At 61.5% G+C, this 13,326-nt stretch overlaps 2 protein-coding genes across 13 annotated transcripts in view; one reads left to right on the top strand and one right to left on the bottom strand.

Moving 5' to 3' along the window:
• Positions 1 to 3,137, top strand: part of MTMR1 (myotubularin related protein 1) — a 61,534-nt gene extending 58,397 nt beyond the window's left edge. For all 8 annotated transcript variants that reach the window (XM_078064514.1, XM_078064512.1, XM_078064511.1 and 5 more), the window contains one exon: positions 1,754 to 3,137. In XM_078064514.1, the coding sequence (XP_077920640.1) occupies positions 1,754 to 1,915 (162 nt within the window). In that variant the 3' untranslated portion in view covers positions 1,916 to 3,137. The remainder of the gene's footprint in view (positions 1 to 1,753) is intronic.
• A 1,138-nt stretch (positions 3,138 to 4,275) lies between these two features.
• Positions 4,276 to 13,326, bottom strand: part of CD99L2 (CD99 molecule like 2) — an 86,634-nt gene continuing 77,583 nt past the window's right edge. For 2 of the 5 annotated variants that reach the window (XM_078065124.1, XM_078065122.1), the window contains 5 exons: positions 12,665 to 12,700; positions 12,177 to 12,296; positions 8,776 to 8,793; positions 7,536 to 7,601; positions 4,276 to 6,755 (listed from right to left, as the gene is read on the bottom strand). In XM_078065124.1, the coding sequence (XP_077921250.1) occupies positions 6,691 to 6,755; positions 7,536 to 7,601; positions 8,776 to 8,793; positions 12,177 to 12,296; positions 12,665 to 12,700 (305 nt within the window). In that variant the 3' untranslated portion in view covers positions 4,276 to 6,690. Of the gene's footprint in view, positions 6,756 to 7,535; positions 7,602 to 8,775; positions 8,794 to 8,953; positions 10,004 to 12,176; positions 12,297 to 12,664; positions 12,701 to 13,326 lie in introns of those variants that run through there. The other 3 variants (XM_078065126.1, XM_078065123.1, XM_078065125.1) reach the window with 2 other exon arrangements.

Genomic DNA, 13,326 nt, shown 5'->3' with positions numbered 1-13,326 from the left:
TGCGCAGGACTAGGGGGAGGGAGGGCCGTGGCAAAGGGTCAGCCGGAAGGCCGGTGTCGCTGTGATGGGATGGCGAGGAAAGGCAGGTGACTAGCCCACTCGTCTGAGGAGGAGGGGGCTAGATGGGCTGCCTGGAGAGCGGCTCCCTGGGCATCCATTAAAGGATGGCTGGGCGGAAGGAGGGCCGAGCAGCATTCTTGTTTCCTTTGGGGCCCTCTTGCCTTGTGGCGGACACAGGACCCGCTGGGTGAGGCCCCTAGCTAGCCGGGGCATTCCCTCGAACAAGCAGGCCTTGGATTTACTGTAAGTGACCTATGAGGAGAGGCTGCACGGAGACGTCAGCTGATCATCTCAGGCCCTGGGCGCTCCCCGGCAGGGCTGCGCCTGTCCAAGACCGTGTGCCTGGGCCCTTCTAACGGCAGCTTCACTGAGGAAGGTTCTCTTGTCTAATTCACTTGGAATCAAATGATCCTGCAAATAGGAAAATAATCCCAATAGGCCCCAAGACTAAGAGGGGAGCTACTGCTTATCTCATGGTGGCCTCTGGGATCAGCAGCAAATAAGGTAACTTCCCCTTGTTTCGGGCCATCGTTGGCATCAGACTCACATTGTTGTCCCTACCCGTCTTCCTGCAGCTTGCTGAAGTCAGGAGGTTGTTCTTTGCTGGTTACTTCGCTGGTTTCCTCTCTCCCTCCTTCCTGTCCGTGTGTCTCATCTGTCTCCTGCCCTCCCTCTTCCCTCTAGTAGGGCTGATCACCATGGGCAGCCCTGATGGAAGAGCTCAGTTTGCAGGGAGGAAGCGAAGGGCTGGGGGGAAAGTGCTGCAGGCAGAAGGGACAGCACATGCATGGCATCTGTCAAAACCTAGAAGATTCTGAAACGCAGGAGGGGAGTAGAGGCAGGACCTGGAGAGAGGGGAGGAGAGGCCGGCTGGGGTCAGACCACCTGGTTTCGAGGCCAAGGTCAGGGCGGCAGGAAGCAGCCACTGGAGGCCGTTAGGCGGGCATCACATGGCCTGGCTGAGGCTCAGGAGCCAGGCCTGTAACTGCTCGGTGAGACTGGACTGGGGACGAGGGGAGGCAGGAGGGCAGGGGCAGGGAGAGCGGCAAGGAGAGCCCCCAGGAGCCCCAGGAGGGCAAAGCCGGCTCTTGGATCTCTGGGCTTGCTGAGGAAGGGGCGTAGGTGCTGTGAGCCTAGTAGTCAGCCCGGGTGTCCCGGGTGTCCCAGGAAAACCCTTCTCTGCTTTCTGGCCCAGCCCCCATGGAAGGGCCTGGAAGAGAGAAGCTGATCGGGGGGGGCCTTGCTCTGGGGGCTGGAGGTGCTGAGTGGGGGCTCAGCGAACAAAGCCCCTCTTCCCTGTGCAGGGAGGGAGCTGAGCCCCCAGGGGCTCCCCCTCCTCTCCCAGGGTGGCTGCCTCCTCCTCTTGTGACTGATGAAAACAAATACAGCTTCAGGTTGTCAAGGTGCTGATTTAACAGCTGTATTTTCAGTCAGCAGAGCAGTTTATAAAAACGCAAAACCGCAGAGGTCGGGGCCCCGGGGGGGGGGGGGCATGGAGTACGTTTCCGCGGTGTCCTGCAGAGATGCCCCCTGTCATGAGCTGGCCAAGCGGGTAGCGGCTGCAGCCCGGGCTCGGGGGGGAGGCCCTGCGCGCTCGGCAGAGCTGGGTCCATGACCAGGCAGGCGGCTCTGCGACGGCATCCCGGTGCCCCGGGCGGGGCCCGCTGACCGCAGCCGCCTCTGCTCTCCCCAGACGCCCATTCACCAGAATCTCAAGGAGCTGCTGGCCATCAAGGCGGAGTTGCAGAAGCGGGTGGAGGACCTGCAGCGGGAGGTGGCCACGCGTGCCTCGTCGTCATCCGAGCGGGGCTCCTCGCCGTCCCACTCGGTCACCCCCGTCCACACCTCCGTCTAAGGGGCTCCCGAGGACAGCACTCGTGGTGACTCCGGCCAGCCAGGACCTCCTGCTCGGCGGCTCGGGCAAGGGACGGTAGCTCGTGATCTTGTCTTTTAGGATTAGGCCCAACGTCCTCCAAGTCTGGATGGCACTTCCCACCAGTGACCATTTGTGTGGCTAGGTGACCACTCCCACTGTCCTCAAGTGCTTTTTGTTGCGTGAACCGTTCCCTCCTGTCCGCGCGATCCTGCGGCGGCCGCCTGCCGCATCGAGCCCGCGGACCGCCTGGCCCCGGGGCCCGGCAGAGGCGCGGGAGCATGGAGCGCGGGGCTTCGGGTTAAGGGGGCCCCACTCCCTTTCTTTCCGAGGTAAGCCCTTCATTTTCAGACACACGCCCTTCACTTACAGACCGCGTGCCAGCCACGTGGCTGCTTGAGCTCTTCGCTACAAGGCGAAGACCGTTTTGAACTTACTCTGGCGTCGGGGCAGCCGCGCCGTTGCCGAGCCTCCGGTCCTCTTCGCGTCTGGGGCCCTCCCGCACCAGTTACTGTTGTGTACATAGAAGGTATTTTTAAAAAAGAGAAACATGCCTTTATTTTCCTATGTCCTTTTTTATGTTTAGACTAGTCACTCGAGGAGGTTTCTGCTTAACTGGACTGGGTGAGAAATTCTTTTCCAACAAAGCGCATGCCAACTTCATGTGGTACACCTGCAACATGGTTTGAATGGGGCCGCTGAGATGGCACGGTGTCCCGCCCTCCCCCGACACCGGTGCTGGCCTCCCGAGGTGGCCCGGGGACGACATGACCCTGCGCCGGCCTCCCCGGCCGCTCCCCGGCCGCCCCCTCCCCGCTGCAGGCTGTTCGTAGGGAGCGAGCCCGCCCTGCCCTCCTAGCTGCGCAGCGGCCCGGAGACGCCTCCAGCTCCGTTCCTGGCTGCGCGGCGGCACACGACCCCGCTCCCTGGCTGTCTCCTCCCGGGGCCCCGGGCTGTGCCACCCTCCCCCCCGCCCTGCCCGATCCACAAGCAGCACAACAGCCCCTTTCCCTGTGTGTACCTAGCACACAACCGTTTCTAACACAACTTGAAGTATACTGTTGTTACCTAAGCAATTCTTTGTTTTATTTAAGTGTACTAGAATGTAAAACATTCATGGTTCGGGTTTTTAAAGACTGTATCGTATTTGCCTCATCTGATACACTGTATTATTTCAGTCTGTAATTAAAATGTTTGCTCCGTGGTCTTGTTTTTTTAAGTTTTTCCAATTTTTCCCTTGGGGAAAATGACTAAACCTTCCATACCTGTTATTTTATGTGCCAAGCGCAGTTAATACCCGTAAAGTGCCTTTACAAGATTTAACTCATTTACTAAATCCTAAATGCCAGAAATCAGGTCTTGAGTGTCTTGGCCAAAATGGTGGATAAGTACTCAGACTTTAAAATATGAAATGCCCCTCAACCTTAAGCTGAGACAATATTGATGGGGAAAGGCTGGGGCTACCGGAGCCAGCTACAGCTCCGAGGAGGCACGGTGCTCCGTCCAGGCCTTGAGTCCTAGAGCCGAAGAGGACAGACTTCGGAGAAGCCCCGGGGTCCCCACCCCAAGTGTACGGAAGGAATGCTGGCCTCTGGGGGAGCTGTAAAGGCCTGGATGAGGCCACACTGACCCCTGGGCGTCACCCTTCTCATTAAGAGCCTGGGGTCCCTGTCCCCCTCCATGCAGCGGTCAGGGCCGCTGGGGGCCCTAGCAGCGATACGTGAGCAGCAAGCCCAGGGAGTGGCGGGGGCACTGCGCTAGGCCCTGGCTGGCCACACAGAACTTCTTTACTGAAGACTCATGTGGTGGGTCTGGGTCTGAGGACTTGGTGCTGTTTTAGGACATGGCTGGCATGGCACCACCAGGCCACCCGCCTCAATGTGAAAACCCCACGTCCACTGCATCCCGCTCACCCTCAGAGGTCTGGCTGTGTTCTCGGTTTGCAAGCCAAGCTGCGAGGTGACGCCAGGGCTCACTCGTTGCCAGACGGGCCACTCTGGAACACGGCTGCATGAACGATGGCGTGCAGGGACCCCCAGCCCCGCTCAGCCCAAACGACTGCACCAATGCGAATCCACCCTGGATGCGCTGGGCTGGGGAATCAGGAGTGTGAAGCCTGCCTCTGTCCCTCTTGAGCCAGCCCGAGGCCTCTGCTCGTCCCTCTGCAGCTCCGGGCCCTGGCTCTGTGTACCGGAGGGGCCCTGACACCATTCAGCAACAGAAGGAGAAACACCTCGGGCTGGGGAGGAGGGGAGGAAGGCTGACCATGAACTATCTTAAGGAAAAAACCAGCATCACTTGACAAAGGAAGGCCCTTCACACCATCAGAATACAGTGATCTGTTAGGTTCCATTTCGTTTAATGCAAACACAAGACCATTTACAATTCCCATTTAAACACAAGCACATAAAAAGTACAGGGGATTCTGAGACTTTCCACTTCTTCCTCAGACAAGGGGTACGAGCACTCCCCAGTCAGGTGCCCGAGGCAGCGGGCCTGGCACTGTTCTCTGGGTCCCACGCCAGGAGGGTGCCCCTCCCCGCCAAGCTGCCATGCTTCCTTCCTCCTGTGTTCAGTTACCAACGCTGAGCCTCCACCCCCCAGGTGAGCAGGTAGAGATCGGATATTCTCAATTGGCCCTTCTAGTTCACTCCATCTTCCCTAACATCTGGGACAGGCCCAGCGTGGTCAAGGCTACTTCCAGATAGACACCGTTACAAGAGCCTAGGCTTCTGCCCAGGAGTCCCTGCGCGCCGCGCCGCCCCCCGGGACAAGAGCTCTGCAAACAGGTGGCGGAGTGACCTTCCCGGCCTGTCCAGTCACTAGCGGCCCGGGTGCTGGGCTTGGGCTTCTAAGGGACAGCCAAAGGGGTCTCTGCAATCACGGCCACTGATTGTACATCAGAGCCGGAGGAGCTCAGGGTCTCCACCACCACGGAAGCCTCCCTGTCGAGCTCAGGTGGACAACTGGGGCGGGGGGGGGGGGCACACCCCACCTCAGGGCTCCTAGTCGGCAAGCTCCATAGCTCTAGCTGGTGCCGGGCCATGCCTGGCCATGCCAAGTGACACGCAGGCCACGTGACTCATCCTGGCTGCCACGGTGACTAGGACCCCTAACGTGCCCGTGGCAGGGAGAGAAGTCAGTTACCACACCCAAGTGCCGCCTCCTTTTTCCTCCTCTGAGACGCCCGGGGGCCTCAGTGGGCAGCCGTCCTCACCCCGTGAGCTGCCCAGCGCCGCCCTGACCCTCCCGCAGCTCCCGGTACCTAGGAAGAATCCTCCAGAGCCGCCCGGCACCAAGCAGGGGTGCGGCCATCAGCCCTCGCCGTCCTCGGCGGCAGGGACAAGGCTGGCCGAGCTGACAGCCCCGGGGCTCTGGTCAGTGCCCCACTCCCGCCTCGCGGACACACACTCCCGGCCCGCGTGGGCTGAGCCCCCCCACCGGGGAAGGGGCCCGTCAGGGCGGAGGCGGTCCCGCGCCGGGCAGGGGCAGACGCACAGCCCAACTGACGCCTCCTGCGCACGACTGGGATTTTCAGAGCCGCGGACACCAGCACACGGGGCGTCTCGTCTGCAACCGGCGGGGTCTGCTCCGATTCCAACGGTGTCCTTAGGAAGCCAGGCTTGCCTCGTCCCAGCTCAGCGGACGCCCAGGCCCAACAACGCGCGGGGCCGTGTGCCGTGCGGAGAGGCACGTGGGCTCGTGGCCGTAGGACCCCACCTTCCCGCTCACTTCCGTTTCTGCAAGTGCTTTTGGGCACTGCAAACTGGTGATCAGGAGACGGTGGCTCTAGACTTTGGCTCAGCCTCAGACAGCGGAGCTCCCAGGGACAGGACCACACGTGCGCCAAACGGAACGTTCCAGGAGGCGAGCCCAAGCCAGCCAGCTCCGGGCCAGGGGAGGGGCCGGCCCCTGGGGTCTGGTGTTTACCGCAGTGACCGTGGCACCGCAAGGGCTTTTCACCAGGACAGGCAGAATCATCCTTCCAGACCCACGCAGGCAGGCGTGTTGCACCAAACCCAGCAGACGTTCCTCTCCCCATCCCCCTCCCACCTCAAATACAATTTTAAGCAAACAAAACAAAACAAAACATGCATGCTTCCGGCTCCGCCACTTGTTCTTGACGTCTGTAGTTTTTGCTACCAAAATAAGAACACGTACAGGGCAGAAGGGGCACACTCATTTCAATGCATAAATGATTCCTAAAAACGAAGCATGTCAGCCAGGAGACCGCACCTAGTCCCCTGTGGAATCAGAGGGCAACCGGGCCCCAGAGTCCCAGCTTCCTACTTGGCCAGAAGGTTCCTAAATCCTCAGGGCAGGACTATCAAGGCATGCATGTCTGCACTGAAGTAAATGAAAAGCCACCACGTGGACCAGCTCTCTGGAAGCGCGGCAGTGTCGAGGCTGGGTGTGCGTGTGTGCGTGTGCGCGTGTGTGTGCGAGAGGGCGTGTGCGCGGGTGGTTACCTGATGCTCTCTCGTTCGCTCCTCGCACCCCCCCGGGCTCAAACTCCTACCCCCGGAGCATCGCAGTCCCGGCGCCCCGTCGGCTCGGGCTCCCCGCTCCCACGGCTGGCTTCCTGCCGGAGCTGGGCCTCGGCCTCCACAGCAAGTCTCTTCAGAGCCCCCGGCAGGCCGGGCACAGAAACCAAACTCACACACGCCCCGAGCTCATCCGGAAGTTAGAGGGAGAAGCCAATGACGTCAGAGAAGCGGGTCCAAGCCAAACGAGGCGCCGGGCACGCGCCGTGGCCCTCAGATCCGGGGCGCTTCGGGGGGCGGAGGCTCGGCGGCCTGCGTCTGTAGCGTCAAGTATTTCACTGGCAGGAGAGAGGCGTCCGTCAGCGGGGACACCGCCCCCCCCCCCCCCCCCCCCGCTGCAAACACGCGCTCCAGGCCCCGCAGGCGCCCGAAAGCCCGTGCCCCGTCTCTTCTGTCCAGGGCCTGGGGACAGGCTCGGCCCCCCCTGGCCAACCCTCTGGCGCCCACTCCGTCCCCAGTCGGGGCGACCCTGCTCCCTGGAGAGCAGGAGGAAGCCTGTCCCCGTCGGTAAAATGGGCACGCGGCTTTCGGCTCCAGGGACAACAGCCCGGCTGCCCGGCCTCCCTGGCTCCTCCTGCCTGCCCTCACCCGGCCTCCAATGGCCCTCGGAAAGTGCCCGCCCGCAGAAGGGAGAGGCACGGGGGGGGGGGGAGCGGAGGGGCAAGGGCTCTGAGAAGAGGCTGTTTTAGCCGAGTCCCTCTTGCCTTTGGGCGGTCTTCAAAACGGAAAGTCCCGGGCCTAATTTCAAGGCTTCCCCCCAGCTGGGTGGGCGTCCGTCTGGGCCGCATCGGTTTCCCCCCCACAGGGAGTAGAGGCCCCGCAGCGCACGGAAGCGCCCGGCCCGCCACCAGACCAACCTGGTCATGGCCCCTGGGGTCAGGAAGCTGGAATCTGGCTCAAGGGCAGGGTGCAGGGAGCCCTGGGCCCCAGCAGCCGCTTGCTCTGGCCGGAAATTCTAGAAACAGACGCCTCTGGGCTTCCCTAGCACCGTTCCGCTTAGCGCGGGGCCCACCGACTAGCAGCCCTGCAGCAAGAAACGAGGGCCCGAGAGGCCTCACCTTGGGGTTCCTCACACACGACGGCTTCCAGGTTCTCCCCCTTCACGTAGTCTGCGTTCAGCCCCTCTGCAAAGGGCAAAGAGCACAGGTGGTGATGCACATAGACCCGAAGGGCCCCTGACCAAGCCCAGGGGTTCTCGTCATGGTCCTCAGAGGACGCACAGCAAAGGCCTCGGCCCCGCACCCCCCTGGGGCAGGTGCCACCACCCAGGAGACGGGGGCCCAGACAGCAGGCTCAGCACCACCCATGGGTCCGCATGCCAGCCCAGGGTCCAGCGAGGTGGAGGGAGCCAAGCGCCGCGCCGCACGGGGGACGGACAGAGGTGGGGTGGAGAGGGGCGGAGGGCAGAACGGGCTTCAGGGCAGAGAGGCCGGCAAAGCGTCCTGCCGCGTCCCGGCCACACCCGCCCCTTCGGGCCACCGGCAAGCAGCGCTGTGCGCACCGCCGCGCGGAGGGCCTGGCGCCCGGGGAGCTGCTCTGGTCCCTTACATGGGCATCCCCCCACCGACTTCCAAGAGGGGCTCGGGGACTCTCAAAGCTTCCTCTGCCTGCCGGCTCTCAGGTCACCGAGCACCCGGGACTCCGAGCGGACCCCAGCCTGCTGCTACTTAGGGGGAGTCCAGAGTCGGCGTCATAGCCCTGGGTAAGCAGACGGCTGGAAGCCTTATCAGAGCCCTGGGCCTGTGGGAAAATCGGGCCACGGTTCTCAGCAACCAAATGACTGAGCAGGGACAGACGAAGTCCCTCTGCCACCTGGGGCTACATCCAGGCTCCCCGCACCTAGAAAAGGACGCCTGCCCGCCCTGGTGCTTTCGAGCTCAAGGTAGACACCAGACGGGCCCAGGAAGAAGGTGGGCATTGCTCGCTGGCAGGGGTGGCTGCCCCCGTGTGGGGCAAGGCCGGTGAGGGAGCCAGCGGAAGCGGTTCCTGCCCGAGGGCCGGGGGCTGGGAGATGCCCCCGAGCCTCCCAATCGCTGCCCCCTGCCAGCCTGGCAAGCACTCAGCGGGCCTCGGCCTCCCAGACAGGACCCCCCACCCCAGCCGCGCGGGGCCCAGAGACAGAAGACAGCAGAGTGAGCTAAAGATGGTGGTGGTCACAGCCAAGTCGGTGAGGGCCAGGAAGGGGCTCGGGGTGGAGGGCGGGCACGAGGAGCAAGAACAGCGGGTGGGGAGGATGGACAATGACGTATTGTGGCCAAAGCAGAAGAGGACAATGAGTAAGTCGAAGCATGTCATTACCTTGACCTTCTGCTGCATCTGAAGGCAAGACACAAAGCTTAGGACCCTGGAGTAAGAAGTTAGCCCCCGGCAACAGACCACAGGGGCTTTCCGCGAGATGCACTGACCCTGTCACACTGTGACTTCGTCACTGAGGGCAGAGACAGAAAGCAGAGGGTCCCCAAAGCCCCCCCCCCCCAACCCCGGCAGCCACGCCCCGTCTCCCTGGGGCTTCCGGGTGCACGGGCTGCAGAGCAGGTTCTGCTCTGCCTTGTGTCACTTCCATGTGGTGCTGGCCGTGGCCACTCTGGGCAGAGGCCTGGCAGAAAGGGTAGGATGGGAAGTCCCGACCCCAGCTTCTCAGGGGGCTTAGCTGCTCCACAAACATCCACGGGGCTCCTCCCGATTCCGGCCTGGGTGCCAGGGGCACATCCGTGGATGAAGCACACATGGTCCCCCACGGAGCTGCCAGTCCCGGGCGCGACGCGGGGGCGGTGGGCGGTCACAGACGCAGGAACCCAGCCCAACGCGGCCCCGCGGGCTCCAGGCCCGGCCGGCAGGGGGCGCTGTGGCAGCACGCAGCCTCGGCATCCAGCGAGTCCCATGGGCGGGAGGGCAGGAAGGCTTCCCGGGAGGGTGCCCCAGGCCCAGGGATGAGCGGAGGAGCGCAGCTAGGTGAGAAGAGGGCCAGCGGAGAGAGGAGGGCACGCTCGGGGAGGGAGTATGGCTTCTGGGGACAGGGGCTGCTGGCGTGGTTGGAGCCAAACCAGGAAGGGCTTTGAACGGCCAAGCTTAGCGTCTGGACCAGGACCAGCAAGGCAGTGGGGAACGCGCGAGGTCCAGGCGGAGCCGTCCCTCTGGCTGCTCCGAGCAGAGAGGAGTATGGGGGAGAGCGGGCCAGGCGGGAGGCTGACGGAACCATCCCGATGGAGGATGGGGAGACCTGGCCCCGGACAGGCAGAGGCCGTGGCCGTGCTGATGGAGAGGTGCGGCCCCAGGGCAGGCCTGTGCAGGGGGCACCAGCGCTGGGAGGGGGAACCCACTCACGCGGGAGGGCTCGGAGACAGGAGCGGAGACTACTGACAAGTTCTGAAGACTGCTGATAACGCAGGGGTGGGTACGGAAGGGAGGTCTTCAAATCTGGGGCATACGCCACACTCGGTTCCCTTCTGTGTGAGGACCATGCTTGCACGAGCGTGTCCAGGGAAGGGACTCAGGACAGCGTGGGTTCAGCAACGACAAGGACATCCTTGATAGACGGAGGGGCAAGTGGGGGACAAGGAGGGGGACGGAGCGACAGTGAGATTCCAGAGGCTGAGGGGGCGTGGGGCCAGCAGGTGTGGTGTGAAGTCCGCAGCAGGAGGGGGGCACACCTGCCTCCCCCGCCAGCAGACTGGCCGCCACCTCCAGGCTGCCCTCAGGCGGCAGAACCAGGTCCTCCCGCAGACTCGCCCACAGCTCGCAGCTGTCAACACCCCCTCTCTTCGGTTTAGTCTCCCTCAAGTATCACATAAATCGTTCAACTCTATATGCCAAGGCGGTCACAGTCTCATGTTTTCTTTGGCTTTGCCTGCTAATCCAATTTGCAAAGCCTCACACCTGTTTTAGAAAACAAGTGTGAAAATCAGGTATTTCCACTTCACTTGGCGCCCGCCCCTGCCGGTCTCTTCACCGTTCTGCCCTCCCTGTCCCGGCCTCAGGCTCCCCTGTGGATCCGGCACATCTGGACTCAGTTCTTTCAACAGCCCTCTGAGCCTCTGTTTCCTTGTCGATAAAGTCAGGGTGCCCTCGAACCTGGGCCCTGGGGCTGACGGGGGAGGTCTCAGGGCGGGACCCCACATCCAGCGCTCGGCAGTGGCTGGGAAGCCGTTCGTACTGTAACTCTGTTACCCAACATGCCTCCTCATGGCTCCAAGCCCCGTGCCCTGGCATATGAGCCCCCTGCCCAGCTTTGATCAGCACGGATGATGAGCATCTCCCTGTTAGGGTGATGATGCCGTACTGCAGGAATGGTGGCCCCCAGAGACGTGGCCACGTCCTCCGCCCCTACCACCTATGGATGTGACCTTATTTGGAAAAAGATCTTTGCAAGTGTGATTAAGGATCTCAAGATGAGATCATCCTGGATTTAGGGTGGACCCTGTGATGACAAGTGTCCTTATAAGAGACGAGGAGAAGGCACACAGACACAGGAAAAAGCCATGTGAAGCCAGAGGCAAAGATCGGATTGGTGGGACCACAAGCCAAGGGACACCCGGAGCCACCAGAAGCTGGAGGAGGCAAGGAAGGATCCTCCCCTACAGCCTCCAGAAGGCACAAAGCCTGCTGATACCTTGATCTTGGACTTCTAGCCTCCAGAACTGTGAGAGAATAGATTCTGTCATTTTAAGCCACTCTGTTTGCTTTTGAACTAGGACAAGAGACAGCTCTAAGGACAATCCAGCTTCCAGTTCCATACTCCTTTTTGACACCTCCCTGTTCACACCACTCTACAGCCAAGCTTGTGGGTCCAAGGTGGGCCAGTAGGATCTCAAGCGGGGCAACCATGAACAGTTGCGCAGACTGTGTACTGAAACATGAACCGTGCACAGCCTGTGTAACCATATGTGGTGGCCCTGGTCAAGAACGCTGTACAAGAGTAAGAGAAGCAAATATAATCGCCAGAGGAACAAAGAGGTGGAGACTTCCGCATTACCCACATCTAAGCATTCTGGGGCTCAGGCTCATTTGCTGGTTCCAGGCAAAGGCCCAGAGAAAGGGCAGGGAGGGGAAGCCTCAGAGGAGATGCTCCTAAGCTTCAGGAAAGAGGAAAACCAGGCTTGAGCCAGGCCCTCACTTGAACTAAAAATCGCCAGGCCCAGAGACATCACAGCCGTGCTGGTGAAACGGGCGGGGGCGCCCTCCCTGCTCACCCTCGCCGGGTCCCCGCGGGCTGGCAACATGGGGCTCGCTTTGTCACTATTCGACTTACAGCTTAGACGCGCTCGGCTACAGTATAAAATGAAAGCAACCTTTTGCACGTGAAGCATGTGGGGGGTGCACCCCCCCCATTCTGCCCCTTGCCTTCCTGCTCCTTGAAAGCCCTCACGGTTGCGGCGGCGCGCTGGCTCTCAGAGCCCCGACCCCTGCCCGAGCTCCCGAGGAGGCCGGCGGTGCGAGCAGCCGAGGCCTGAGGCCGGATGGCAAGCCCGGGCCCTCTCCCGCTCTGAGACAGACAAACGTCAGCGTCCCCCGCGCTGCCCACGGAAACACAACCAGTTTACACTTGGGTCCAGCCTCGACCTGTCCACCCCGGAAAGCCCACTCAGGAGTCGGTCTGGGGCAGGCTCTGGAATGGACCCGAATCGTGCCCCCGTTTCTGCCCCTCTCCCTTGAAAGGCCTTGGCCCCTTGGTTCGGAGGCCACGGGGCAGTTGCACTTACGCTGGATGCTAAAGCAGAACTTCTTCTGCTGGTAGGAGATGTAGCTGGAGACCGCGCCGATCAGGGCCATGGCCAGGGCGCTGGCCACACCCGCGATGGTGCTGGCCTCGGCCGACACTCCTGGGCAAGGGGGGGGAGAGGGGAAGACGTGAAGAGACGCGGCACCAGGCCAACAGCCCCGCGACACCGCCTCAGGCACCTGGCTCTCCTCTCGCCACCGAGCTAAGCTCTTTCAAACGCCCGCGACCCCCAAGCCAGTGTGACAGGGCAAAGCCACTTCTATCTAAGGCGTCTGCCAAGCGCTTCTCGTTTTCCCTAAGGATTTCCACCTCTCAGGCCAGCAGGCTCCCGTGGGGCCACCTCCCCGGGGACCCCGATTTTCATGCTTCATTCTCTTAAATCACTGTATCCTTCTGCTGCTGGCCGGGTGGCTCTCTCCTGGAAACAGGGGAAGGCCGGCACTAGGTCTCCTCGGGACACAAACCCACCGGATTCAGAGTCGTCACTGCCATACCGACCATCACCTGGAAGAAGGATAAAAACCGTGAGCCTGTGACCCCCCAGCTTGTGGGCAGCCTCTTCCCAACTCACTGACCCCGATTCTACCCCTGCCACAGCACCCCCCGCCTCCAGTAAATCCCCAGTGGGCTTCTACCTGACTTCGGCAGGACCTGCTTCCTTCTGCCTATCAGCCGCAAAGCCCAGGCCGCCAGGTACAACTCATTATTTGTAAAATGACAGTGACTGTGCCCTGAGCATGTTCTATCCCAGCTCTTCATACATGGGATTCTTTGCAACGTGGAGAGGCAGGTGCACCTAGCACCCTGATCTTCCAGGGGAGGGAGCAGGCTTGCAGGTGAGGGACTTGCCAGCAGGTGGCAGAGCTGCTCGCACTACCCCACGACCCGTAGCCCATGTATGTGCTGTCTCCGGGAAGAAGTCTCGATTCTTTATCTGATTGCAGAAAATGCTTCTATTGAACTTTGGTTTTTTTTTTAAAAAAATAAAGGATGGAAGACTAGCATAAGAACAACTCATAATTCCACCATCCAGAGAGATCTGCAGTCCCTGATGCAGTATTTTGAAATTCGAAAGGCTCCGGAACAGATCAGTGGGTGGCAGGGATTAGGGCGGCGGGGCGGGAGAGACG

The sequence above is a fragment of the Halichoerus grypus genome, chromosome X, assembly GCF_964656455.1.
Source record: "Halichoerus grypus chromosome X, mHalGry1.hap1.1, whole genome shotgun sequence".
Taxonomy (NCBI): Eukaryota; Metazoa; Chordata; class Mammalia; order Carnivora; family Phocidae; genus Halichoerus; species Halichoerus grypus.
This window is presented reverse-complemented; position numbering and strand designations above follow the sequence as displayed.